This window comes from Miscanthus floridulus, chromosome 19 (assembly GCF_019320115.1).
Source record: "Miscanthus floridulus cultivar M001 chromosome 19, ASM1932011v1, whole genome shotgun sequence".
NCBI classification, from domain to species: domain Eukaryota; kingdom Viridiplantae; phylum Streptophyta; class Magnoliopsida; order Poales; family Poaceae; genus Miscanthus; species Miscanthus floridulus.
The window spans coordinates 30,959,267-30,986,980 of record NC_089598.1 but is presented as its reverse complement, the minus strand read 5'-3'; the positions used below and the strand labels follow the sequence as shown (position 1 = coordinate 30,986,980).

Genomic DNA, 27,714 nt, shown 5'->3' with positions numbered 1-27,714 from the left:
GCGAGCGGCGTCGACGACTGCTACGCGAGCGACGTGGTGGTGGTCGCCGTGTCATGTGCTCGTCGCGATCGGAGTCGGAGCTCCAAATCGTCGCGGTTCGGGCGGCGGCTGCTGCCTTTGCTCTCCGCGTCTCTCTCCGAAACGCGGTGGTGCAGTGCCAGTGCGCCGCCCTCCTCAGCGCTGCGATAGGCCGTGGATGCGGGCGCAGCGCAGGCCGCCGCTGGCGCGGGCGCACAATGCCGTGCAGGCCGTAGGACGTGGCAATGGCGACGGAGCTGCGCGTCGGCGCCAGAGAAGGGGTCGGACTCCGCGGCACCCACAGAGTGCTCGATGGAATTCCACTGAGAGAAAGGTGGGTGGTAACATCACCACCTTCCAGATGCAAGGTCACCACAGCTGTTTGTGCGGCCTACCAATCAGTATCTCAAGAGAACCTCGCTCTTCTGGAGTCCAGGCAACCAAACAAATGCACTTGCACCATCTCAGCCAAGCCAACCTCAGCCTGACTCTACCCGGCCTTGCGAGCCACCCTCGTCCAGGGAAACAAACGCACCCTTAATCTAGCGATGGAGAAGCAGTCGATGCCTCCACGGGAGTCCTGTTCTCGCGATGGAGAACAGGTCCGATCGGTATATGATGTGGCATGTTTCAAATATACTAGAGGCAAAATAGCTAGGCTGTTGTCGAGTCCTATTTTTACCACTTTTCTATTTTACACAATAGCAAAAATAAGAAATTTCTCGTCTTATGGATATATTTTTGACATGTATTGATCAATCATTCTGTCGTCTGTAATATAAATAATGGAGAATTCAAGTATTGGACTCGCATGATGAATGGTGAGGATGATGAACTGTCTTTCGATGGGGCTGGCTACAGCCGGCCATGGCATGCCGCGTGCGTGCCCATGAAGAAGAAGATGGATAGATAAGTAGGAGAAAATATAGGGTTCCAGGTGAGAAAGGGGTAAGAAAAGAAAAAAGCATGAAAGGCTCGGTTGTTTTAGAAATAGTCTATTGTTCCCAATGCAAAAATCATATAGGAACTTAGGATAGAAAACATGTAGAGATGGAGAAAAAATAAGGGTGGTGCTCGGAAGAGCTTAAGAGCCGCCGCTGCTACCATTTACAGGCGCAATCTCCTTGGCAAAGTACTGTAGCAGCTAGCTACTGTTAGAAGATTTGGGTTGGCCCAAATTATAATTCTAAATAAATTTCAAACGCCCACTCATACATGCATGGTATGGTGGGGGGCTTTAGTCCCACATTGCTACTCTAGAAGGAGTTGAGGCCAATTTAAAGGGTTGAATTGGCTCCATCTAATTGAAACTATTGGGGAGAGGAAAAGGAAGAAACACGTGCTCGCTAGCTCGCCTCGCCGGGGCAGGCGATGGGAACGGGCGCGCGACATACGCGTGGATGGTCTGGCGATTTCTCGCTTCGACCTTGCGGGTGTGTAGCTTTCTTTTGCTACTTTATATTTTTGCATGCATGAAGAAAATTGCGCTGGTCTGTTTTGGCAAGCAATTATTCTTTCTCGCTTCAACCTTGCGGGTGTGTAGCTTCCATTTGCTACTCTATATTTTTGCATGCATGAAGAAAATTGCGCGGGTTTGTTTTGGCAAGCAAGTTTTCTCGTATTAATGGCGATTGCTCTAATTGTTCTAGTCGACTAACGGCAGAACAATCACCATTAGTGTTGTGATTGCGCGGCTAATTACTTACCTTAGTTGCGACGCGTGTATATATATTAGGACGAGACGTCGTCCTCAAAATAGAGAATTCATCTCTTCCCTTTGCCACTGTACTGCGCTGCCACCATCTTTCCCATCCCACTGCCGACATGACATCGGCGCCGGGAGAGCAGGTTTTCGAAGCCTGCGTCTCCTCGTGTCCTTGCACGGGGTAGGGGGCGTATCAGGTTTTTGGGAAGCACCATCGTTACTGCTCGCTGGACGACTTCTTCCCTCTACGCCAGTGTTCGCCGATCTTCATCGACGGTCTGCTTTGTCTTCTTTTGCGCTACTGCTAGCGCCGACAACCTCACTGTAAGAATGTCTATTATTTCTCTGTTGTTCGTTCTTATGTTTCTACTGCTACTAGCACTAGAGAGTTCGAATTTGCCTCGGGTCATAGTGCTAGTGTTAAATCACACATCTATGATACATGCTGTTGTTCTTTTTATCATTGTCGAAATTAATTTACGCGTTACTAAATTGCTATTATTTCCAACAGCTACAGCCGCTGCTGTTTAGCTCAAGTGGATGGGGGCAAAGGTTGCTACTTATTTTGTCAACTTTGGTAAACTCATAGTTTAGCAAGTGAATTATATGAAACACATGGAGATGCTCTAATGTATCTTTATATTGGTGTCTGCTAACTTCCAACTAATTTATACTGTTAGAGTGCGCAGCGGAATCTGGCCTAGCTCGCTATAACCCATGAGTCGGCGCCCCTCGAGCCAAGGTCCACCGGAGCTCATAACATACCAGGCCTCAGGCCTAACTTCAACCCAAAAGACTAGCCTGATAGATGAGGACTGCTCCCACCTTATATGTTGTGCTCCCCCACCATCAATTACCGATTTGGGAGTGCGCAGCAGAATCCGGCCCAACTCGCTATAAACCCACGAGCTGGCGCCCCTTGGACCCAAGTCCACTAGAGCTCACAACATACCTAGGTCTTAGGCCTAACTCAACCCGACAGACTAGCCTGATAGGTGAGGACTGTCCCCGCCTTATATGTTGTGCTCCCCACCTTTAATTACTGATGTGGACTAAACCTAACATATACAAAGTGCTTATGATGCTGTTAGCAAATAAAGATAGAACCTGAGACACAAATTTTTACGTGAAAAACCCTTGTGGGAAAAAATCACGAGCATCAACCGTCGATTTTCATTATATGAGGAGATTTTACAAAACGCAGGAAATATAATGAGTCGTCTCATCTCTTTTCCTGTGGCTTACAAGATATATTTATAGAACGGTTACACTGTAATCCAATGTGGAAAGAAATTCGTTAATTAACGTAACCCGAACCGCGGACACTCCGGACGTTCCATCCCGTAAGTTGGAATTCTTACGTAGATCAGTGAATGTAGTAAAATATCAGTGGTTGGACAAACACAAAAAATTATACAGGAATGATCAGCGAAGAAGATCCTACCTGTAAAATGTCACACGTGGTAGTAGCGTCATCGCTTATTGTCGGTGACGTGCACTTTTCGCACCACAACTCCACAAGTCAAAAGAGGCCGCTGTCTGAACTTCACCTGTGGTTGGAGCCAAAACACGACCGGTTACAATGAACCTGCGTGAGAACAAGTGGATGACGGAAAGGGTGACGCAACACAGTCATAAACAAACGGCTGGCGGGCACACCAACACGTATATAAACAGAGACACCCCTGGGCTCTGGCAAAAGCACACAGCCAGAAACAAAGCAAGCGAAGCAGAACAGAAGCAAAGCGAGAAACAGAGCAAGCGAGGCAGCAAGCAAGCTAGAGCAGAGAGCTAGCAAGTGACTGCAGTGTTGCATCTCATCTGCAGTGCAGCTGCAGCACGCCGGCGAGCGAGAGCGACCAGGCAGGCAATATGGTGCAGCAAGCTTCGAAGGAGGTGATCCCGCTGATGACGCCGTACAAGATGGGCCAGTTCCAGCTCTCCCACCGGGTGGTCCTCGCGCCGCTGACGAGGTGCCGCTCCTACGGCAACGTGCCGCAGCCGCACGCCGCCGTGTACTACGCGCAGCGCGCCACCAAGGGTGGCCTGCTCATCGCGGAGGCCACGGGGGTGTCGCCCACCGCGCAGGGGTACCCGGAGACACCTGGCATCTGGACGCAGGAGCAGGTCGAGGCGTGGAAGCCCATCGTCGACGCCGTCCACCGGAAGGGTGGCATCTTCTTCTGCCAGATTTGGCATGTCGGCAGGGTCTCGACCAATGGTATGTTCCCATCTAGTACGAGCGTATCTTTGTCAGCTCTGATTATACTCTATTGTTTGATCAGGAGCTGGTTTTCTAGTTGGTTACTCATTTTCCTTCAACCCAATTCGCAGATTTTCAGCCCGACGGGCAGGCGCCTATCTCGAGCACGGACAAGCAGATTTCTCCGGACGCCGAGTCCGGAATGGTGTATTCGAAGCCGCGCCGGTTGCGAACCGAGGAGATCCCCGGCATCGTCGATGATTTCAGGCGGGCTGCACGGAATGCAATTGAAGCCGGCTTCGATGGTGTTGAGATCCACGGTGCGCATGGATATCTCCTCGAGCAATTCATGAAGGACAGTTCTAATGACCGCACCGACGAGTACGGCGGCAGCCTGGAGAATCGGTGCCGCTTCGCCGTGGAGGTCATCGACGCCATTGTCCGCGAGGTGGGCGCGCACCGCGTGGGCATCAGGCTATCGCCGTTTGTTGACTTCATGGATTGCGTGGATTCCGATCCTGTGGCGCTTGGCCACTACATGATCCAGCAGCTCAACAAGCACGAGGGTTTTCTCTACTGCCACAAGGTGGAACCTCGAATGGCGATCGTCGACGGCCGCAGGCAGATCCCTCACAGGCTCTTGCCGTTCCGAAAGGCGTTTAACGGCACGTTTATCGCTGCTGGCGGATACGATCGGGAGGAAGGCAACAAGGTAGTGGCAGAAGGCTATGCTGACCTTGTTGCATATGGAAGACTCTTCTTGGCTAACCCGGACCTGCCTAAGAGGTTCGAGCTGAATGCGCCACTGAACAAGTATGACCGCTCTACCTTCTACACGCAAGATCCTGTTGTTGGCTACACGGATTACCCTTTCCTTAAAGACGGCAGCGATACTGATGAGTCAAGTTCTCAAGCTTAATCATGCAGATAATCAAAATGATCACAACTAATAATGTGGATGGTTCATCAAGTATGAGTTCATCATTATTTCCACCATTCTTTATTGACATTGTGGGAGTCATTTATATCATGTTGTTTCATTCTGTACTATTGTGAGGTGAAATAAATGTGCTTGCTGGAATTATTAGAAAAAATATCTACTATTTTCTAGATCGTCTGGTTTGGAGACTTATTCAAGAAGAATTTTTGTCACATGTCCCTTTTCGTAATTTCCTTCTTTGGAAGACTACAATGGAATCCTCTTGTAGCGTTTCATTGTACCGTGTGAGCATATAGCTTTTTGTGAGCTTATAAAGCCTTTCTTTAGTCTTCTTCTATAAATTTTGACCCTGTTCACTTGAGCTACTTTTTAGCCATAAAACAGTGTTTTTCCTCTCACAACATTTCAGCATTAGCATCAGCATAAGCCAAATTTCAGCATAAGCGACCAGGACCAATGTTAGTCTAAATCCTTATGCGGCAACTCATTGAATCCTCATTGACTCTATATTCTTCCGGTTATAAAAATATTCAGTCAAAACTAGATTTTGTAAGGCTCTGTTTGGATTATAGGATCTTCAAAGGAATTCTAAAGGAATCAGATTCATGTAGTTTCAAACACTAAAGTAGCGTTTGGAGTGGAGGATTTGTGAATTCCTTTCTAGAGCGAAGGTTTTTGCGCTTGTACGTTTCGAAGAAATGAGAGAATCCACCGTCACCTCTTGGTTTCAATTTCTTCACGAAGTTTGAGAGACTCATGATTACTAATGTTAGTGGCGCATGCTTTCATGGAAGCAACCGCCAAGCACATATTGATTAACACTAAAAAACTAGAGTCCATGGTTTCAACAAAGCACTAGCATAAGTGGCCGACCAGGATATTTTGATTTATTAACTAATATATGATGCTTTGTGAAAGATAAAAAAAACTTTATGTACTTCTTGTTTAGTCCAAGCAATTATGTTTATCACTAATCCTTAAATTCCCGTGGTGCTCATATTCCTTTGGCGCAAACACCAAATCTTCCAAAATTTCAGTGTTTTAGGTTCCCTTGTTATACACACCTATTCCTTTTCTATTCTTGTATTTTTTCTATTCCTCTACTCTGTAAACTTGGGGATCTAAGGTTTTGCTTGCATACTTGAGATTGCGTTCTTGAGTTTTGAGTAAAATATTGCCAACATTTTGTTAGCATCTAGCATTCTAATTTCGTTTGTGACTAATCCTAGGAACATCTAAACTGTGGAATAATTAGGTTTTCTGGTGACGTAACCTAAATTGGGCGAATGACATACATGTCGCTTGTTTTTCAAGATGAAGCCTGACTTTTTTTTTGCTTTTTAGTGTTATAAGTATAAGAAACAATTTTTAATTAACAACATATCTAGTGATAGTAGTTTTCAGAAGGTCGGTCTCTACAATTTTCAAAAGTTCAATCTTTATGAAGTTCCCATGATCCTTGTGGCCTACAAAGATGTCAGCAAGAGCATTGTCCCCGTTGATTATATCATGTCTGTTTCATTCATTGCTTCTTTTATGGAGTTGTTGCCATCTATTGTGACATGTAGTGTACCATAAAAATCTATTGATTCTTGTTAACCCTTAGAGTCTTGACTCGCCTAACATATGAACACCCCAAACACTTAATTCACAACTTGAAAAGTGCCCTAGGGTTGTTGAAGTTCCTCGGTGTAGCATGTGTAGATATTTAGGAAAATTTGAGTATAATTTAATCCAAAAACTTAGTAAAATATTTTTGACAAGCATGTGCACGTGTGATCTATCCGTTGACGTTATATTGATCATATAAAAAGAAATAAAACAATTGGAGTTGTAGCAATATACCCTAAGACAGGACCAAGGCCGCGACTTCGTTCCCACTAGGCGACATAGGGAGCTTACTGATATCGTAGACCACAGTCGATGCAAGACGAGGTACACAATACAGTCATGCGAACAACCATAAGAAAGTAGTCGTACATGTACTACTAAAGTAGATGTTCTCCTTCGTCGTGGATTGAATTGCCAGGAACAGGAGTGTGCTATACGCCGGGAACAAGGAGAGAGCACAAAATTGTTGAACAAGTCCTTCACCTCTTTAATCAAATTAAGGCTGATTCCAAAGATCAGTACATCACCGACATACGAAAACAGGACCACACCTTCACCCCTACCATAGAAATAGTACATGCATCTGCCAGCCTCATTCACAACAAAAACTAGCATATGTCAAAGTTTTGTCAAACTTCTCATGCCATTGCTTAGGTGCTTATTTCAGACCATACAAAGACTCAACTCTTCTCCTGTGAGTGTCTTTGTCCTAGCCTTCTCTTCAACATCAAGAGAACCATTAAGGTCAGCAACTCTTGTCACTTGTGTGTTTGGAGTAGTGAAAATTCCCTCCATGATTGTGGTAACTTCACGATGATACCACCAGCCAAAAACTTATCGGGCAACACACACGGGGAATGTTGTTCTTTTGCCATTTCCTTATCTCATGTGCCAGTTCTACTATAGAACGGTCATCGGTCATCTTGTAGTCATATAGCACTCACTCCTAGCATTAGGAAACGCCAAATTTTGTCTCAATCACTTCCCACATTTCTTTGGCAAAAGATAACATGTAGATGTCCACAATGTTTTCACCTAAAACATTTATTATGACATCTCGAAACAGGTTTTCAGCAACCTTGAAAACTTGCTCTAGTTCAGGAGTAAACTGTTTGGCCTTTCCTTATACAATATAAAAGATGTTCATAGTTGTCAACCACAAGACCATATTAGCACACCACCATTTGTAATTCATATAATCAAATACATTTGGCTTCGAAGCAACATCAAAACCAGTAACCAAAATGTACCTATTATAGGGTTTTTGGATCGTTAGATGTTTAGGTAAATTCAGGGCATAATTAAATCCAAAAATTAGCAAAAAGTTTGTGAAGTATATACATGTGTGATCTACCCATTGACATCATATTGATCATACAAATAAGAAAGAAATCATTGGAGTTGTAGCCCACTAGGTGACATAGTGAGCTTGCTGAGATGTTGTGAACCACCAGTCGATGCAGACCGAGGCACACAATTCAGTCCCGCGAATGGCCACTCGGAAGCAGATCTACTTGTATTGAAGTAGCTGAAGTAGTTGTTCTCTTTCATTGCATACTTGATCATACATAACATTTAATCTAGGTCTTAGGATTTATTGACTTTAGTCGAATAAAATTAGAGCATGGCCAATTAAGATCTAACAGCATGCATGGTGACCGTGTAGACTTGTTGGTGTTAGTAGTAGTTATCGCCATCGTGGGGAGGTAAGCACTGGTGTAAAATTCTCTGCCTTGCTGTCTTGATCAGCAGGTGCAGGGGGTGCTTCTTTCATTGTAGTCACCCATAACTACCTGGAACCTTTGGCAGGTCAGAGCTAGGACCACCCCACCATCCCAATTTTATTCAACTAAATTGTTGATATGTTGGCAATTCTAGTTCCTCCATTATTAATATTTGTAAAGGGTGTGTGGGTGTCAAGATAAATGCATGGTGATGTTGGAGACTTCTTTCCCACACACAAAATGTCTTAGGCATGGTGGTCCACTTTTTTTCTATTTTATACAACCTAATTGCTAATCTATTGGCAATTTGAATTGCTGGAGCAAAAGAGAATATTACCAGTTTGTGGGTGGGAGTGGTTCCGCATTTAGTAGATGAGGTCTACCAATCTTACAATAAGCTGATGGCAAAATATTTTTTGTGGATCATGATCTTGAACATGCAGAATATATCAAACTTCTTTTAAATGCTTTTGAATAATTGTCTTGGCTCTAAATCAATTATGTGCTCCTAGAGGATGATCGAGGCAAATCCAGCGAAAAAGACATCCAATTACGACCGATATAGATGGAATCAAAGTCGTTCAACAATATGCTAATTAGTGTGTAGATCCAAAATGTCATAAAAACGAAGCTTCCTCTCGCTCTAACAAAGCAAAGGAATGATACGGTTTACGGTTGCATGAGAGAACACTTTTCTCAAGATTAAATACTCGAACTAAATAATGTATCTTTATATGGGTGTCCGGTACCTTTCAATTAATTTAGAGAACGAATCTACCAGTATGTTTATGTGAATGTAATAAGGGCAGCTCCAACAATTGACTCATGAGCTAGATCTAAACATTTTCTTCATATTTTAATAAGAGAGATAGAGAAAAATTAGCTCTTGATCAAGAGCTAGCCTCGTACATACATGTCAACATCATGTGAGGGTATCTTGTAGGGCTATCCATATTATATGCTATATGCTAAAAGTAAGCGGAATCAACATCCTAATCTGAATTAATACATTGGGTACCAATACCAAGGTCAAGCATTTCAGTGTAAACAAAAGCTCTGTAATTAATTCCTAGCCTATGATAAAAAAGCAAATAGCGAATTTGGAAATGATGGGCTAAACCCTAGCACCCCCAAGTGCAAGAGCCCCAAACTAATCTTGCCACAAAGCCTATCCGATCAGTAAAGCCAGCTCTATAAAAGACTAGCTGCATGACCTCAAAATTGATAGTAGCTAGCTCCAGAAGTGAGTGCCAGATTGGGGGTACCTTGCTGGAGCCAGTCGGTGTCGATGTAGATGGGGCCCTGCAAGGAGGACGGCGGCTCGGAAACACCTGGAAGGAGCAGACGTCGACCAGGTCCTGGCGGTGATGAGGGGTGCGGCGGGGGGGGGGGGGTAAACCTACAAGACGAGGCAGTGGGGCTCAGATCCGGTCGGGTGAGGCTGCGGCGGCATGGGATCTGGGGGGTTACCGTGCTGGAGGGAGTCACCGTCGATGGAGGCGGGGTCGGGGAGGGAGGCGGAGAGCACTATCACCGAGGCCGGGCGAGAGTGCGGGGAAACCAAAGCCACGCGGGGTCAACCTACAAGACGATGAGCTGGGGCTCAGAGGCGGCCGGGTGAGAGGACGGCGGCGTGGGATCTGGGGGTTACCTTGCTGGACGAAGGCGCCGTCGATGGAGGCGGGGTCGGGGAAGGAGGCAGAGGTCACTGTCACCATAGGCCCGGCGAGGAGGACGGCGTAGAGAGGTGGGCGCGGACGGATCCGGTGGCCACCGACGCGGCCAGGCGACACGGCATCGATGACCGCCGAGAATCGGGCGCTGAGACGCGGACGAGCGCCGAGAGTGCGGGGAAACCCTAGCTGCGCGGGCAAAGGGGAAAAAGGGGACACAGGGAGTGGCACGCAGTTCCCGGCCGTCGCTTATCTCCAGCCGTTCGGCTAGGGGCTGGGCTGCCGAACGGCTGGGCTGATAAGCCCCAGCACATTCAGCCCAGCAAGGCCTGCCGAACAGGCTGAATGCCTTTGTTTTGCTGTAGAACATTAACATCGCCACCCAGAATTGAGTTTCTATCACCACACTGAAGATTTTGTGCGCACGTACATCCGTCGTCCTTTCAGCATTCATATAGTTGCTAGCTGTCACATGAAATTTGCAATAGAACAAAGAAAAAAATAGTGTAAAAGCGACTGCACTACCACCCGCCAACACTTTTGTAGCTTTGTTTGTAGACTAGATAGCGTGCCCGTGCGTTGCTACGGGACAACGAAACTTTTGTACTAAAAACACACGGATCGTACGATAAGATAACAATACTGTAAGACAATAAACTGACATTTAATCCAAAAAGCAAAGTTTGTGAAATTAACGGTCACTAAGAGCACGACACTCTACTTTATAGACCTTTCTGTGATGCGCCTAAGATAATGTTTTATATCGACAGGAAGAAATCTCTGATATCCATTTCTTTCGTGTGCCAATAAATCCACGAATAAGTTCCGTCGCATCTCCATACCATCCTGTACACAGGCTCGAGTGTATATGTCAATATTAGTGCCTATCGCAGGGGTAATACTGCGTCTCTTGAAATATCTTCCACAAAAACTTAAAACAAAGTATTATACTCACCGTATAAATATGTGTGGCTTTTGGTCTATTCCACGTAGACATATACTGTAGAATAAGATATCCACTTTAGTGTGTGTGGCAAGATTCACGATCAGCGATATATAGAAATAGTTAAATCGTAGGTATTATTATTGCAAGCTATAGTGACTCTGCGTTAGTTACCCATCTATGTCCTCTGCAATGTTTCCTTCCCGTCTGAATTTCCATTTGAAGACATCCTCATTCTATCCGGGAATATGTACGTTCACTGTGTCCATGCACTGCAAGGTAAATCCAAGAGTGTACCTGGCATACATCAGCGCTGTTGTGTCTTTACACCAGTCTTCAATAGGTCTAGGATCAATCATGATAAGCATCTTCTCCTTCTGATTGAAAACATAAAGCATATACTTTCGAACGTGCAGCCATGGCAAAAGAAACTGCAAACATGGTAGCGTTTAGAATAGTATATAGGAAACAAGTAATAAAAGCAGGAGCAAGCTACTTACATATCTGCATTATGCTAAGCTGTATTCCATATCCTCACATACACCAATCGCAACAGCCATTTCTTTCTTAGTGTATTTTTATGGTATTCTGTCATTTTTGTTAAAGCACACATTTTCTAGAAGAGAGGGATATCGAGAGTCAGGATTAGTATAACTTGGCCTACTTTATATAATTAGGAGAACAACAAATAAGACAATATAATATAGAATGATAAGAATTTTAAAAATGTGCTTACAAGAATCTCAGGTCCATGTGATGCTTCGTAATACTATTGTATTTTTTCATTGTATTGTACTCTCGAGCTGCCTGAAAACGGACACATAAGTTGAAACAGTTCTCAGAGATGTCTCGATTGTTCATTAACAACTCCTGTAGGTCTTGACACTTAGGACAATCATGGAGGGATGAAAACCTTTAACCCAAGGCTTCCTGGAAAGCATTAGACACAGATGATGGTTTTCGTCATATAAGATAGCACACTATTATTAGTAAATAAAGTAATTAAAATAAGCATGTAGCTTACTTCAACGTCGCTTCATCCTGAATTGCCATGACGTAATCACACAGTAACTCATCATCTCTTCCTTGTTCATTGGCATGTCTTTCATGGCCTCAAATGCCCAAAACTCATCAGGGTCTTGGTTGGCATAGACTTGTGGGGATTTATTCTGAGTTTGTATGTGTTGAGGGGTGCCCGTTTGAACCACTAAGCATTTGGCCTCCTCATAATGTTTTCTCTTTTTCGTTGACACTTGATCAGCCATCTTTGGATTCTCTATTATGGCACAGTCGCTTGGGCTTCCAATATTTTCATCCCTATCAACATATGGAGCACCCTTTCGTTTGTTTAACTCTGATGATAGCAAGATCGCCTCAAGCTTCAATCTAAATTCTTTCATATCATCCTGCATGATAGTATGAAACTAATTAATTATTAATTAAAAACCCACAGCTAGTGCACACTCATAACTTGTGGTAAGACGCATAGTTTACCTGATTGAACTCATCTGACAAATCGTTCCCAGTCCAATATTCCATAAAGTTTATTAAGAATAAACCGCATGAAGAACTACATACAACATTAATAGAGGTTAAGGCTCACATTAGATCAAAAAGTAAAAGACACATAAAATTCAACTTATATGACATGCTATTATTTCTGACGTACCCATCTGTTAGTAATAATTTGCCATGGAAAATCTCCCTAACTGGCCAGGTATCAACCTCAACATCTAGCCATTTGTGCTCTTTCGGGCCTGTCTCTTCCAATATGAAATCTATCTGTTTCCTAATCCACCTCGTATTTGTTCATAGAAGAACGAATCAATCAGCATTTCTAAAATATAAAATGTGTACAAATAGCTGCGTTAGGAAATACCCACAATTTTATTGAGGTCAACACGTCCGAACATCTCACCCAAAGAGTCTAGCACCTGAACCTCACGTTTGTCGACGTTTATAACAGCAAGGTACCAATGTGTATTTGTAACATTTATTGGAAGGAACACCTATCAAATCAAACAATAAACATTTTGCCCAGCATAAAAAATTGATAATGAAAGACCAATAGATGGTTTAAAAAAATTGCTACCATGTCATGCTTCAAGTAAGCTAGCACCCTTTGAACTAAACCAGGACACTGTGAAGTGCCACGGTTAGGGTAATTGGCTTCAATGGTCTCATCCTTTTCTACATCCTGCTTCATGATTGCAACTAAGCACGCAGTTTCAAGATAGACTGTACCTCATGGCCTCTTTTTCAAACCCTCCTGGGCCTTCAGCAGTTTAATATAAGCATCTATGACCTGCATATATTTCGCCATTAGAGAGAAAGAGCATTGAAGTTGGCAATGTTTGATTGAGTATTATGACTTGCATCTGTTACCTCATCAGACAAGTATTCATATGGCTGAAAAAGACATTCCATGTGGTTTCTCGACACCAGAACATCATCTATGAGCACAAGCTCCTCATTCCCAGGTGAAGATGGATTTTTTTGACAGATTCAATTATGGCTCTATCAGTATTGGTACAAACATAATCTGAAAAGAGGATTAAATTAAAGTATACAACAATAGTTAGTAGTTTTTTCTAGGTTAATCTATCAAAGAGAAAATATCAATACCTTCTGGGGCAACCGGTGAAGACATAGATTTTTTGGGTTTATTTTGTACGATTATGATTTCTGAAAGTCCTTTTTCTCTCGTCGGATCCACCCCAGAAGTTGATAGGGCCTTTTCATCATGGGCCGTGCTAAAGCCCTGGTCAACTGGTAGAGCTTTGTGGGTAACTTCTATACTCATGCTTTCTTGCAACCATCTAGAATCATCCATAGGTTCACCTGATTTTTCTGTTTGTACAATATCTTCTAAGTGGCCTCCATTTTTCTTCGAAACCTTTGCATCTGAACTATCCATCGAGACTTTCTCTGCTCTTCTGAACCTTGCAATCTCTGTTCCTGTGCTGTTTATCTGAAATTTGGAGATACCTAGACTTGTAATTAGTAATAACCAGTCATACGATTAAATGATATGAATATGAAAATCAACTATCAATATGAAAATCAACTATCAAACCAATCTTGGTTACAATTGTCGGACCATGAACAGTAGATAGGAGTGAAAATAATATATTTTTACAAATAATGTCAGTACGTTGCACGGATCCTGTAAATTTTATCTACACCAATAACGATGCATGTGCTTATAGCTTAGACGATAGAAATTTACAAATCTAATTTTATTTTAAAAATATAAAGCCTGTCTCATGATCTTTATGACCTATGTCGTATAGATTAGTTTATACAAAGCTAATAAAATTAGTTTCTCTCTTTTTTCCATACTATTTGTATCACCTGTATCATTCAATGCGGACTCTGCAGCAGAGCCAAAGCGAGGCGGTGTAGTTTTTTTACGAACTCTACACTATCCGCGGATGAACGACGACGCGGGCTGGGGCTTGCCTATGCAGGCCTTGTGCATCGCGGCGCTGTATTCTTGCAGGGCTTGCCCATCGTCGTCGACACGGACTCGACCAACGCACACCGCCACCACCCATATATGTCTTGCCCAGTGATGGAGCCTCTCAACAGCTTAGCAAAGAATTCATGGATGGTTGCAAGTTCTGACTTCTGAGGCACAACCATTGCATATGCTTACCATTACATTACATAATCTGAAATTCGATAGTTTGAGTACTTGCAAATCATGTTTTCTGTGGTCAAATACTCAAATGCAATGGCTCCAAGCCTCCAATCAAGAGACCGGCTGTAACAAGTATGCAACTCTGAATATGTTTTAAACAGGACAAGCAAGAAACAATGAAGCAATCAAAAATTGATATGGCCGCCACGGAAGTACCTGCGGAGCAGCAGTAGGTCCTTATGGATGAAGCGGCTGGTTTTGACGTTGATGACGAGCCGCGCGTTGCTCTGCACAGAGCAGCGGTAGGGCCTTATGAATGAAGCGGCCAGTGCCGACGTTTACGAAGCGTCGCTCCGGTGGATCTCGTATCTACGGAGGAAGGTGATGAAGGACAGGTAAAGGAAGAAGGGGAAGGAGAGGTATGCTCTATGAAGGACAAGTAAAGGAAGGGGAAGGAGAGACGGCGTGATATACGGGTTTTCTTTTAGGATACTGGAATTTGACCTGAGGAACGAGCGGAGCGATACGGAGAGGCAATGACGATACCCTTACATATTTTTTAGGATATGACCGAAGAAGCAAAGAGGTGGCAGTAGACTATGTGCACTATATTTTTTCTAAATTTTATTCATGCTGCACCAAGCGAACTGCAGTAGTAACTACACAACCAGGTGAAGGCATATGTCATGTTGCAGTTCTGAAAGAGACCTAGTTTGTACAGCGTGGCAGTTTGCTGCAAGAAGCAAAGAGGTGGCAGTAGACCAAGTGCACTACTATTTTTATGAAGTTACTTATTCTCAAATTCTCATACCCAAGCAATAATTTAGAGCAAGGGAAAAAGAAATACAATGACAAACAGCCAAGCACGCACAAAACCTTAACTAAATATCTCAATCATCTAAAGCTTGACTAAAGAATTTGTTATTTGCCTGACATGTCAATTGTTTTTAGGTCCTAATATCAACTGCTAATTATGTAACACCTTAACTGGTATATGCCCGTGCGTGCAATGAATTTATTCTTTAAAAAATGTTCAGTACAAAAAAGAAGGTAGGTCAGTCATGAAAGTCTTTTTCTATGGCAATCAGTACAAAGTTGCTTATCAAGTACTGTCAGTGTGTTCCTCTAGGTTCGTGCCTGTTCATTTCATCCTGAGCTGGATCTATTGATTCATATAGCAAAAAAATATGGTAATTCTAGTTCGTTGCTTCTATTTCCGCGGTGCACATTTTCATTTATATGTTGAAAACCATTAGTGGTAGCATGCAGGCTCAGAGCTGCTGCAAGACTGACAACAGGTAGGTTTGCAAAGCAATGGTTTCAAATTCGAAAAGATCTTAACAAACACAAATACTCACTGTGAAGGAAAGCACAAGGTCTGGTCTTTAACTAACACCCAATTAGTACAAACAACCTTTATCTCTTTATAAGTGTATAGTATTTACGTTTGATTTTGTTGCACAGATGACTCAACGACACTGGCAGAAAACATTTGTAGGAAAGGTAAATGCAGAGTGGAGGGGTCAAAATGAAGGATCTTGCAAACCTGAATTTACCAAAACCCCCTGAGTCTCTTGAGAATCTAATCCACTGGAAGAGAGAACACCTGAAGAGCAGATTTACAGCAGAGCAGTAGGACCTATTGAGCTTAAAAAATGAACACAATATCATCATTCATAAATATATGCACTCAATCTGATTAACTGCTATTATCACGGCTGGAATCCGATACAGGAGACACTTGTCATGCATGCCATCTAGTTAGTGGAGAATCGCTTCAAAAGATGAAGAAAAGAAATAAACAGCATTACTACTCCATCATACAATCCATTGCCTCATTATCAGCATATGGCCTCAAACTGACTTTCAACAACAATGAGCTGGTCACATATTAACAACAATGTTCTTTTCTGAAAACACAATTGGAATACACATTAACTAAAAATAGGCTAACTGTTCATTATTGCAAAAGCAGTATTGCTCGGGGAAATTATATTGTGCTATCATAGGGGCAGGTTCATTATTGCAAAAGCAGTATTAAAGCATGGGATATACAGATAGGCACACATAGAGTACTCACTGTTGAAGAGTATTGGATGCTAAATCTGAACAGTGTATGTAAACTAATATAATGTATGTTCAACAATGTATATAACACTGAGGCAAGTTTAGGTAACAAACAAATAGGTGTGACCAAATTCAATAATTTTCATTGGTGGATATAACAATTTATATAATAATAAATTTTGGTGTCGAAATTATCATCTTGTTCATGATCACTTCAGTAAGGTAGCAGCCCAAAGATCATTATCGAAATATATGGAACCAAGTTGCAGCTCTAAAAGCTAAGTGACGATTTAGATTCTGCAGACTTCCACAAGTTTCTAACAACGAGTAGGGGTGCCAAAATCATCAAATGGGACCATGTGTTCGTGAGAATTTCTTAAAAATTAAATACCTAAGAAAGTCTACTTATCAGGTTTGTCAATCAGTTAAGGATTAGAATATTAAGCCTAAAGGAAGTAATGAAGTAAACCGTGTCTACAGGTTACAATTTTTAGTACTGTGCTAGTGCTAACAAAACATAAATCTAATTGTCTCGTCATCACATTTCCTGATCCCATCTGCACTGCCCATCCAAAATGCCACCAAGGTGGGGAGGATGAAGAACAGAAGGGCTAGGAACATTCAGAGCAAAGCACACAGAACCGCAGGCGTAGATTCAGTAAAGGACATGGGTGTGCACATGTATGCATAGGGGTTGAATTTTTCATTACAGAGTATAGTGCAGTTAGTCTGAAAGTGCAACCAAATATTATCCTTGCATTGCCGATGATATAACACAGCTAGTAGTTTTGTATAGCCTCCTCCATACTAAGCAAATAATCTCTCTGCAATGCACAGATGTAAATACAAAAGTGCAGGGAGAAATCTGTTCATTGAAAATGGTCACTGAAAATATACTTTTATTAGGCATTTTGATTTATCTAACAATGGTAGTGAACTAAAGACACTGCCCATACTGTCTAATGTTTGGAACATGTGATCGAAGGAAAAAAGGGGTTGTTCTTGTTCCTGCAATATAGGTTACTGGCAGGAAGTTTCAGTTCAGGCTCATAGTTGTTTCTGTAATTCCAATAAGTACGCTGAAAAGCCTGAAAGTAAATTTGCTTGCTTAAGAAAAGCTGAAGGCTTCATGATACGCCAGGCACTCCAAATGACAATTTGGTACTGCTTACATGAAGCCATGAAGGGGTTTTAGGCACTCCAAATGACAATTTGGTACTGCTGTGAATCTACTCTGCATCAGGAAGGCTCAAGAGATCTAGGTAAGCTACCTAATTAGTAGTTAGTAGCAAGAAAAAACATTACATTTAATAGTTAGTCTACTTAAAAGCAGCAATGCATGTAATCGGCCGATGATATAAATAAACTACATTGGTTTATACTATCTCAAAAAAACATAGAGTGGCCCAGACATTTGATGGTTAAATGAAAGCATGACATCAAATTGAACAGAAATCGATTAAAAAAATGCAAGAACAAGCACCTATGAAAGTCTCTGCAAGATCGTTGCCACTCTAAGCAACCCAGAAAGAGAATTTGGCCCCAACATCTACTGAATGATTCCACCCCTACTCTAGGATGGCATACAATTTCTTAGCTTTAGACTCCAGTACCCTAAATCCTCCCCCAAGATCCCCAAGAACGGCAGGATTCGACCTCCCAAAGGCCAAATCACAACCAAACAGGAATCGCTCAAGAACGTACCTGAAAACTTCGATGCTCCCAAGAACGTACGAACCAGGGCCCCAATTGCTCCTTCAGGGCACGATTGGAGCCGACATGAAGCAGGGGAGCAGGAGACGCGTGCGAGGTTGCCATGACGTCCGAGCCTGAGAAGAAGTTGGCGAATCGAGGGCGGGGAGACAAAAACGCGGCGGTGACGGAGCGGGCTGAAGCCGACGCGAAGCGTGCCTACCCGGTGTCGGTGCTGACGCTGACGACGGAGGTGGCCTCGCCAGGTGAATCGAGGGCGGGTAGAGGAAGATACTACGACGGCGGTGGGCGGTCCGCAGGGCTATCGCGGGCACCTGCGGGTGGGCGCAGGCACCGTCGGCAAGCTGCGGGCGGAAGCTACGGCGACGCGGCCAGCTACGGGTGGCCGACGATGGGGAGGCGGGCGGAGGAATCACGAGATCGAGGCTGAATCACAGGAGTGGTTTCCTTTTGTGCGTCGTGGACTCGTGGTGATCGTGCGGATCGGGCTTTCCTTCTGTGGCGTGGACGCGGTCGCGCGGCGAGCGGCAGGGGATCACAGGGGAAGGCAGACCGAGGGAGCGACGGGTGCGGGATTGCAGGCGTGGGAAGACGGACGAACCAAAACAAATCTCGCACTAAAAAATGTCCACGCTTTGTTTTTTTAGTTGTAGGAGAAGAAAGCCAGCGAGTCGGTGGCTCGGATTTTACTTCTTTATTTATGGAAAAGCTGCATTGGCTTAGGGCCCGGTGGTGAGGCTTCGTCTTCGGCCCAGAGTTGCTATTTGTTTCGACCTACAAGCCCAGCAGGCCGTGATGAAGGTTGAACGTTTGGTCTGGGCTGATTTCTTAATTCTGAGGTTGTGACGCATATTTCGTGGTACACTATGGAACCAGTGCAGGGCCATTAGGATTTAGGAACCCGTTTGCACTGATGTCAGCAAGATGTAAGCAAACACGCACCGTAACAGACACCTCGTGACGCTAGTCGCTAGTTGTTACCAGTCCATGCGACCCTCGCGTCACTGCTTCGCATCGGCGGACCGCAGATGCATCTCGGGATATCAAGCGAAAGAAAAAAAAATTCTCCACAGTCTGACGGGGTGTTACCATCAGCGATTCGACCACGCGGCTGGCGTGGTGGGTCCACATCATTTGGTATATACTCACACTATCATAAAAATCCTAATATTATCCCAAATCGCCATTTATTTTTTTAACTGAAATATAAAAATTTATAATACTTACGTAGTAAATGTCATTGACTGGTCACGAAAAATATTTTAATATTATATATATTGCACCCTCCATTTTCTCTCGTTTTTTTTGGCTCGTGAGCTAGTTTTACCGATACCAAGGAACATGGCAGAAAATTAGAGCAACTCCAACAGATGTGATATCCATGTTGCGTAGGGTATATTTAGATTTTTAGAGAAAAAATTGAACTCCAATAAATATGATATTTGATTTTCTATAATAGCAAGTGGGCTCTCTCTGAAATCTCGATAGGCAAAGAAAGCAAGCGAACCCCGCTCGCCATCATCCGAATCGCTCGCCACGGTGGCTGCCCCCCGCGCGCCAGAAATTAGCCTCCAGCGCGCACGCTGAACTCTCCCATCATGGGACCCAGGCCCAGCTCGCTCTAAATACTCATGAGACGTACGTACAGATCTTCAAATCGCAAATTCTCCCGTTGGGCTTCGCCAGAGCCAGCGTCTCCTAGGTGGAACGCCGGCCAGCTGCGCACGCCACCAGGATGCCGCAAATTCTTAGGGCGCGTTTGTTTGTCTGGCCTAACTGGGCCACTATGCTCTAGGAGTGCAATATGGACTGTTTGATTGCCTGGACTGGCTTGGAAGCCAGCCCCGCATGCTCCCTAAAGCACCCCTTGGCATGGCCCTAGGGAACGAAAATGATTTTTGTTTCTCCCGGGCTTAGCCGAGCGGGCGCAACAGAGCCAAGCGGTGAGGGATTCCCACACCTCCGTGCCTGTCACCTCCTCTTCGCGTCGTCTTCTCCACGAGCTCGCGAACCACCTCCACAGCCCTTGAGCTCAGATCCACGCAGCCCTTGAGCTCCTCTAGGTCGTCGTCGGTCATGCTCCGTGCCCTTCCCATCCCGCCACCGCTCTCCCCTGACACGGCGGAAGCGACGTCCGAGGACTCCTCCTCGCCGGCGACCACCACGGGCCTCGACGCTCGCCACGGCCATGCCTCCCGTTCCCACTGCTGCTGCAGCCCGCGCCAGACGTCCACCGCCTTGGCCTCCTCCTCCTATCCTGCGCTGCTGTTCTTGGCACGGAGGCGCTGGGCGCGGTGTCGCGCACGCTGGCGCTGGCGCCGAGGCGGCGCGAGTGGCGTCGACTGTTGCTGCGCGAGCGACGAGGTGGTGGTCGCCGTGTCACGTGCTCGTCGCGATCAGAGTCGGAGCTCCACATCGTCGCGGCGTCGGGCGGTGGCTGCTGCCTTCGCTCTCCGCATCTCTCTCCGGAATGCGGTGGTGCAGTGCCAGTGCGCCGCCCTCCTCAGCGCTGCGACAGGCCACCTGTGTGGCGCCCGGGCGCACGAGGCCGTGCCGGGCGTAGGACGTGGCCATGGCGACGGAGCTGCGCACCGGCGCCGGAGAAGGGGCCGGGCTCCGCGGCACCCACAGAGTGTTCGATGGAATTCCACTGAGAGAAAGGTGGGTGGTATCATCACCACCTTCCAAATGTGAGGTCACCACAGCCGTTTGTGCGGCCTACCAATCAGTATCTCAAGAGAACCTGGCTCTTCTGGAGTCCAGGCAATCAAACAAACGCACTTGCACCATCTCAGCCATGCCAACCTCAGCCTGACTCTACCCGGGCTTGCGAGCCACCCTCGTCCAGGGAAACAAACGCACCCTTATTCTAGCGATGGAGAAGCAGTCGACTCCTCCACGGGAGTCTTGTTCTCGCGATGGAGAACCAGTCCGATCGGTATATGACGTGGCATGTTTCAAATATACTAGAGGCAAAATAGCTAGGCTGTTGTCGAGTCCTATTTTTTTTACCACTTTTCTATTTTACACAATGGCTAAAATAAGAAATTTGGCTATTAGTTTTATACGATCTGTTGGAGTTGCTATTAATAAACACCAAACTCTGAGCCGGCGCCGGTCTCCATCTAGTGAATACTTTTCTCAATATTAAATACTCTACATAGATAAGAGCATCTCTAAATACCGAATGAACTCTCTATTAGAGTTTTTTTAGCTAAGGAAATAAAATGCCCCTCCAATAACTTCGTAAAACATCTCCTTAAAAATAAAAAGTTGCTAAATTTTTGTCCAACTTGTAACTTTTCATGCTTGATAGAAACTCCGTATCTACCCTGGTTCCGAGTTTTCCCCTGACTCCCGCCCCCTCGTGCCTTGTTCTGTTTTTTTAGTGCAAGTCATGGTGTTCCCATCTCCTACCACCGTTGTCCGGGCTCCTACCACCACCACCCAAGTCCCAAGGTACGTGCTTCTCCTAATCCTTTCCTTGTTGGACCATTGCGGACTCACCAGGACACCGCCTAGCCTTTGTCGGGCTGCCACTGGCCTCGGACCTCTGCCGTCGTCGCGTCTGCTGCTCTCAGCATGCCCTTGGACATGCCCAACCGTAGGGACAACCCTACTCGCCATGGCTGGCTATGCCAGGATAGGGTTAGTGATTATTTTTTATTGGATGAACAACACATCAATATGTAGAGCGACATTTTGATTTAATATCGCAACCTAAATTTCTCGTCTTATGGATATATTTTTGACATGTACTGATCAATCATTCTGTCGTCTGTAATATAAATCATGGAGAATTCAAGTTTTGGACTGGCATGATGAATGGTGAGGATGATGACCTGTCTTTCGATGGGGCTGGCTATAGCCGGCCATGGCATGCCACTTGCATGCCCATGAAGAAGAAGGTGGATAGATAAGTAGGAGAAAATATAGGGTTCCATGTGAGAAGGGGGTAAGAAAAGAAAAAAAGCATGAAAGGCTCGGTTGTTTTAGAAATAGTCTATTGTTCCCAATGCAAAAATCATATAGGAACTTAGGATAGAAAACATTTAGAGATCATATAGGAACTTAGGATAGAAAACATCTAGAGATGGAGAAAAAATAAGGGCGGTGCTCGGAAGAGCTTAAGAGCCGCCGCCGCTACCATCTATAGGCACAACCTCCTTGCAGAGTACTGTAGCAGCCAGCTACTGTTAGAAGATTTGGGTTGGCCCAAATAATAATTCCAAATAAATTTCAAACGCCCACTCATACATGCATGGTATGGTGGGGGACTTTAGTCTCACATTGCTACTCTAGAAGGTGTTGAGGCCAACCTAAAGGGCTGAATTGGCTCCATCTAATTGAAACTATTGGGGAGAGGAAAAAGGAAGAAACACGTGCTCGCTCGCTCGCCTCGCCGGGGCAGGCGATGGGAACGGGCGTGCGACATGCGCGTGGATGGTCTGGTGATTTCTCGCTTCGACGTTGCGGGTGTCTAGCTTCCTCTTGCTACTCTATATTTTTGCATGCATGAAGAGAATTGAGCTGGTCTGTTTTGGCAAGCAATTATTCTCGTATTAACGGCGATCGCTCTAATTGTTCTAGTCGACTAAGGGCAGAATAATCACCATTAGTGCTGTGATTGCGCGGCCAATTACTTACCTTAGCTGCAACGCGTGTATATATATTGGGACGAGACGTCGTCCTCAAAATAGAGAATTCATCTCTTCCCTTTGCCACTGTACTCCGCTGCCGTCATCTTTCCCATCCCAGCGCCGACATGACATCGGCGTCGGGAGAGCAGGTTTTCGAAGCCTACGTCTCCTCGTGTCCTTGCAGGGGGTAGGGGGCGTATCAGGTTTTTGGGAAGCACCGTCGTGACAGTTCGCTAGACGTCTTCTTCCCTCTACGCCAGTGTTCGCTGATCTTCATCGACGGTCTGCTTTGTCTTCTTTTGCGCTACTGCTAGCGCCGACAATCTCACTGTAAGAATGTCTATTCTTTCTCTGTTGTTCGTTCTTATGTTTCTACTGCTACTAGCACTAGAGAGTTCGAATTTGCCTCGGGTCATAGTGCTAGTGTTAAATCACACATCTATGATACATGCTGTTGTTCTTTTTATCATTGTCGAAATTAATTTACGCGTTACTAAATTGCTATTATTTCCAACAGCTACAGCCGCTGCTGTTTAGCTCAAGTGGATGGGGGCAAAGGTTGCTACTTATTTTGTCAACTTTGGTAAACTCATAGTTTAGCAAGTGAATTATATGAAACACATGGAGATGCTCTAATGTATCTTTTATATTGGTGTCTGCTAACTTCCAACTAATTTATACTGTTAGAGTGCGCAGCGGAATCTGGCCTAGCTCGCTATAACCCATGAGTCGGCGACCCTCGGGCCTAGGTCCACCGGAGCTCACAACATACCAGGCCTCAGGCCTAACTTCAACCCAAAAGACTAGCCTGATAGATGAGGACTACTCCCACCTTATATGTTGTGCTCCCCCACCATCAATTACCGATTTGGGAGTGCGCAGCAGAATCCGGCCCAACTCGCTATAAACCCATGAGCTAGCGCCCCTTGGACCCAAGTCCACTAGAGCTCACAACATACCTAGGTCTTAGGCCTAACTCAACCCGACAGACTAGCCTGATAGGTGAGGACTGTCCCCGCCTTATATGTTGTGCTCCCCACCTTTAATTACTGATGTGGGACTAAACCTAACATATACAAAGTGCTTATGATGCTGTTAGCAAATAAAGATAGAACCTGAGACACAAATTTTTACGTGAAAAACCCTTGTGGGAAAAAATCACGAGCATCAACCGTCGATTTTCATTATATGAGGAGATTTTACAAAACGCAGGAAATATAATGAGTCGTCTCATCTCTTTTCCTGTGGCTTACAAGATATATTTATAGAACGGTTACACTGTAATCCAATGTGGAAAGAAATTCGTTAATTAACATAACCCGAACCGCGGACACTCCGGACGTTCCATCCCGTAAGTTGGAATTCTTACGTAGATCAGTGAATGTAGTAAAATATCAGTGGTTGGACAAACACAAAAAATTATACAGGAATGATCAGCGAAGAAGATCCTACCTGTAAAATGTCACACGTGGTAGTAGCGTCATCGCTTATTGTCGGTGACGTGCACTTTTCGCACCACAACTCCACAAGTCAAAAGAGGCCGCTGTCTGAACTTCACCTGTGGTTGGAGCCAAAACACGACCGGTTACAATGAACCTGCGTGAGAACAAGTGGATGACGGAAAGGGTGACGCAACACAGTCATAAACAAACGGCTGGCGGGCACACCAACACGTATATAAACAGAGACACCCCTGGGCTCTGGCAAAAGCACACAGCCAGAAACAAAGCAAGCGAAGCAGAACAGAAGCAAAGCGAGAAACAGAGCAAGCGAGGCAGCAAGCAAGCTAGAGCAGAGAGCTAGCAAGTGACTGCAGTGTTGCATCTCATCTGCAGTGCAGCTGCAGCACGCCGGCGAGCGAGAGCGACCAGGCAGGCAATATGGTGCAGCAAGCTTCGAAGGAGGTGATCCCGCTGATGACGCCGTACAAGATGGGCCAGTTCCAGCTCTCCCACCGGGTGGTCCTCGCGCCGCTGACGAGGTGCCGCTCCTACGGCAACGTGCCGCAGCCGCACGCCGCCGTGTACTACGCGCAGCGCGCCACCAAGGGTGGCCTGCTCATCGCGGAGGCCACGGGGGTGTCGCCCACCGCGCAGGGGTACCCGGAGACACCTGGCATCTGGACGCAGGAGCAGGTCGAGGCGTGGAAGCCCATCGTCGACGCCGTCCACCGGAAGGGTGGCATCTTCTTCTGCCAGATTTGGCATGTCGGCAGGGTCTCGACCAATGGTATGTTCCCATCTAGTACGAGCGTATCTTTGTCAGCTCTGATTATACTCTATTGTTTGATCAGGAGCTGGTTTTCTAGTTGGTTACTCATTTTCCTTCAACCCAATTCGCAGATTTTCAGCCCGACGGGCAGGCGCCTATCTCGAGCACGGACAAGCAGATTTCTCCGGACGCCGAGTCCGGAATGGTGTATTCGAAGCCGCGCCGGTTGCGAACCGAGGAGATCCCCGGCATCGTCGATGATTTCAGGCGGGCTGCACGGAATGCAATTGAAGCCGGCTTCGATGGTGTTGAGATCCACGGTGCGCATGGATATCTCCTCGAGCAATTCATGAAGGACAGTTCTAATGACCGCACCGACGAGTACGGCGGCAGCCTGGAGAATCGGTGCCGCTTCGCCGTGGAGGTCATCGACGCCATTGTCCGCGAGGTGGGCGCGCACCGCGTGGGCATCAGGCTATCGCCGTTTGTTGACTTCATGGATTGCGTGGATTCCGATCCTGTGGCGCTTGGCCACTACATGATCCAGCAGCTCAACAAGCACGAGGGTTTTCTCTACTGCCACAAGGTGGAACCTCGAATGGCGATCGTCGACGGCCGCAGGCAGATCCCTCACAGGCTCTTGCCGTTCCGAAAGGCGTTTAACGGCACGTTTATCGCTGCTGGCGGATACGATCGGGAGGAAGGCAACAAGGTAGTGGCAGAAGGCTATGCTGACCTTGTTGCATATGGAAGACTCTTCTTGGCTAACCCGGACCTGCCTAAGAGGTTCGAGCTGAATGCGCCACTGAACAAGTATGACCGCTCTACCTTCTACACGCAAGATCCTGTTGTTGGCTACACGGATTACCCTTTCCTTAAAGACGGCAGCGATACTGATGAGTCAAGTTCTCAAGCTTAATCATGCAGATAATCAAAATGATCACAACTAATAATGTGGATGGTTCATCAAGTATGAGTTCATCATTATTTCCACCATTCTTTATTGACATTGTGGGAGAGTCATTTATATCATGTTGTTTCATTCTGTACTATTGTGAGGTGAAATAAATGTGCTTGCTGGAATTATTAGAAAAAATATCTACTATTTTCTAGATCGTCTGGTTTGGAGACTTGTTCAAGAAGAATTTTTGTCACCTGTGCCTTTTCGTAATTCCCTTCTTTGGAAGACTACAATGGAATCCTCTTGTAGTGTTTCATTGTACCGTGTGAGCATATAGCTTTTTGTGAGCTTACAAAGCGTTTCTTTAGTCTTCTTCTGCAATTTATGACCCTGTTCACTTGAGCTACTTTTTAGCCATAGAACAGTGTTTTTCTCTCACAACATTTGAGCATCAGCATCAGCATCAGCATAAACACAATTTCAGCATAAGCGAACAGGACCAATGTTAGTCTAAATCCTTATGTGGCAACTCATTGAATCCTCATTGACTCTATATTCTTCATGTTATAAAAATATTCAGTCAAAACTAGATTTTGTAAGGCTCTGTTTGGATTACAGGATCTTCAAAGGAATTCTAAAGGAATCAGATTCATGTAGTTTCAAACACTAAAGTAGCGTTTGGAGTGGAGGATTTGTGAATTCCTTTCTAGAGCGAAGGTTTTTGCGCTTGTACGTTTCGAAGAAATGAGAGAATCCACCGTCACCTCTTGGTTTCAATTTCTTCACGAAGTTTGAGAGACTCATGATTACTAATGTTAGTGGCGCATGCTTTCATGGAAGCAACCGCCAAGCACATATTGATTAACACTCAAAAACTAGAGTCCATGGTTTCAACAAAGCACTAGCATAAGTGGCCGACCAGGATATTTTGATTTATTAACTAATATATGATGCTTTGTGAAAGAAAAAAAAACTTTATGTACTTCTTGTTTAGTCCAAGCAATTATGTTTATCACTAATCCTTAAATTCCCGTGGTGCTCATATTCCTTTGGCGCAAACACCAAATCTTCCAAAATTGCAGTGTTTTAGGTTCCCTTGTTATACACACCTATTCCTTTTCTATTCTTGTATTTTTTTTTCTATTCCTCTACTCTGTAAACTTGGGGATCTAAGGTTTTGCTTGCATACTTGAGATTGCGTTCTTGAGTTTTGAGTAAAATATTGCCAACATTTTGTTATCATCTAGCATTCTAGTTTCGTTTGTGACTAATCCTAGGAACATCTAAACTGTGGAATAATTAGGTTTTCTGGTGAGGTAACCTAAATTGGGCGAATGACATACATGTCGCTTGTTTTTCAAGATGAAGCCTGACTTTTTTTTGCTTTTTAGTGTTATAAGTATAAGAAACAATTTTTAATTAACAACATATCTAGTGATAGTAGTCTTCAGAAGGTCGGTCTCTACAATTTTCAAAAGTTCAATCTTTATGAAGTTCCCATGATCCTTGTGGCCTACAAAGATGTCAGCAAGAGCATTGTCCCCGTTGATTATATCATGTCTGTTTCATTCATTGCTTAACCCTTAGAGTCTTGACTCGCCTAACATATGAACACCCCGAACACTTAATTCACAACTTGAAAAGTGCCCTAGGGTTGTTGAAGTTCCTCGGTGTAGCATGTGTAGATATTTAGGCAAACTTGAGTATAATTTAATCCAAAAA

At 44.9% G+C, this 27,714-nt stretch overlaps 2 protein-coding genes and 1 long non-coding RNA gene across 3 annotated transcripts; 2 read left to right on the top strand and 1 right to left on the bottom strand.

Annotated features, from left to right (window-relative positions):
• Positions 1-3,423: 3,423 nt before the first annotated feature.
• LOC136527344 (12-oxophytodienoate reductase 1-like) lies at positions 3,424-4,949 on the top strand. The gene is made up of 2 exons (XM_066520038.1): positions 3,424-3,944; positions 4,058-4,949. Exons 1-2 carry the CDS (start codon positions 3,596-3,598, stop codon positions 4,843-4,845), a joined length of 1,137 nt encoding a protein of 378 aa, XP_066376135.1. The 5' UTR covers positions 3,424-3,595; the 3' UTR covers positions 4,846-4,949.
• An 8,077-nt stretch (positions 4,950-13,026) lies between these two features.
• On the bottom strand, positions 13,027-13,628 carry LOC136527154 (uncharacterized). Its single transcript, XR_010776707.1, has 3 exons — positions 13,443-13,628; positions 13,203-13,359; positions 13,027-13,115 (listed from the first exon to the last, which is right to left on the bottom strand). It is a non-coding gene; the product is annotated as an uncharacterized lncRNA (long non-coding RNA).
• A 10,960-nt stretch (positions 13,629-24,588) lies between these two features.
• Positions 24,589-26,236, top strand: LOC136528994 (12-oxophytodienoate reductase 1-like). The gene is made up of 2 exons (XM_066522006.1): positions 24,589-25,109; positions 25,223-26,236. The coding sequence occupies exons 1-2, from the start codon at positions 24,761-24,763 to the stop codon at positions 26,008-26,010; spliced, it is 1,137 nt and encodes a 378-aa protein (XP_066378103.1). The 5' UTR covers positions 24,589-24,760; the 3' UTR covers positions 26,011-26,236.
• The last annotated feature ends 1,478 nt before the right edge of the window (positions 26,237-27,714 follow it).

What these genes read in the sequence shown, in the direction of transcription:
- LOC136527344 (XM_066520038.1), top strand. Translation starts at nt 3,596, where the DNA reads ATGGTGCAGCAAGCTTCGAAGGAGGTGATCCCGCTGATGACGCCGTAC. An exon ending in CGGCAGGGTCTCGACCAATG is followed by an intron (nt 3,945 to 4,057) that starts GTATGTTCCCAT and finishes CCCAATTCGCAG; the next exon opens with ATTTTCAGCCCGACGGGCAG.
- LOC136528994 (XM_066522006.1), top strand. Translation starts at nt 24,761, where the DNA reads ATGGTGCAGCAAGCTTCGAAGGAGGTGATCCCGCTGATGACGCCGTAC. An exon ending in CGGCAGGGTCTCGACCAATG is followed by an intron (nt 25,110 to 25,222) that starts GTATGTTCCCAT and finishes CCCAATTCGCAG; the next exon opens with ATTTTCAGCCCGACGGGCAG.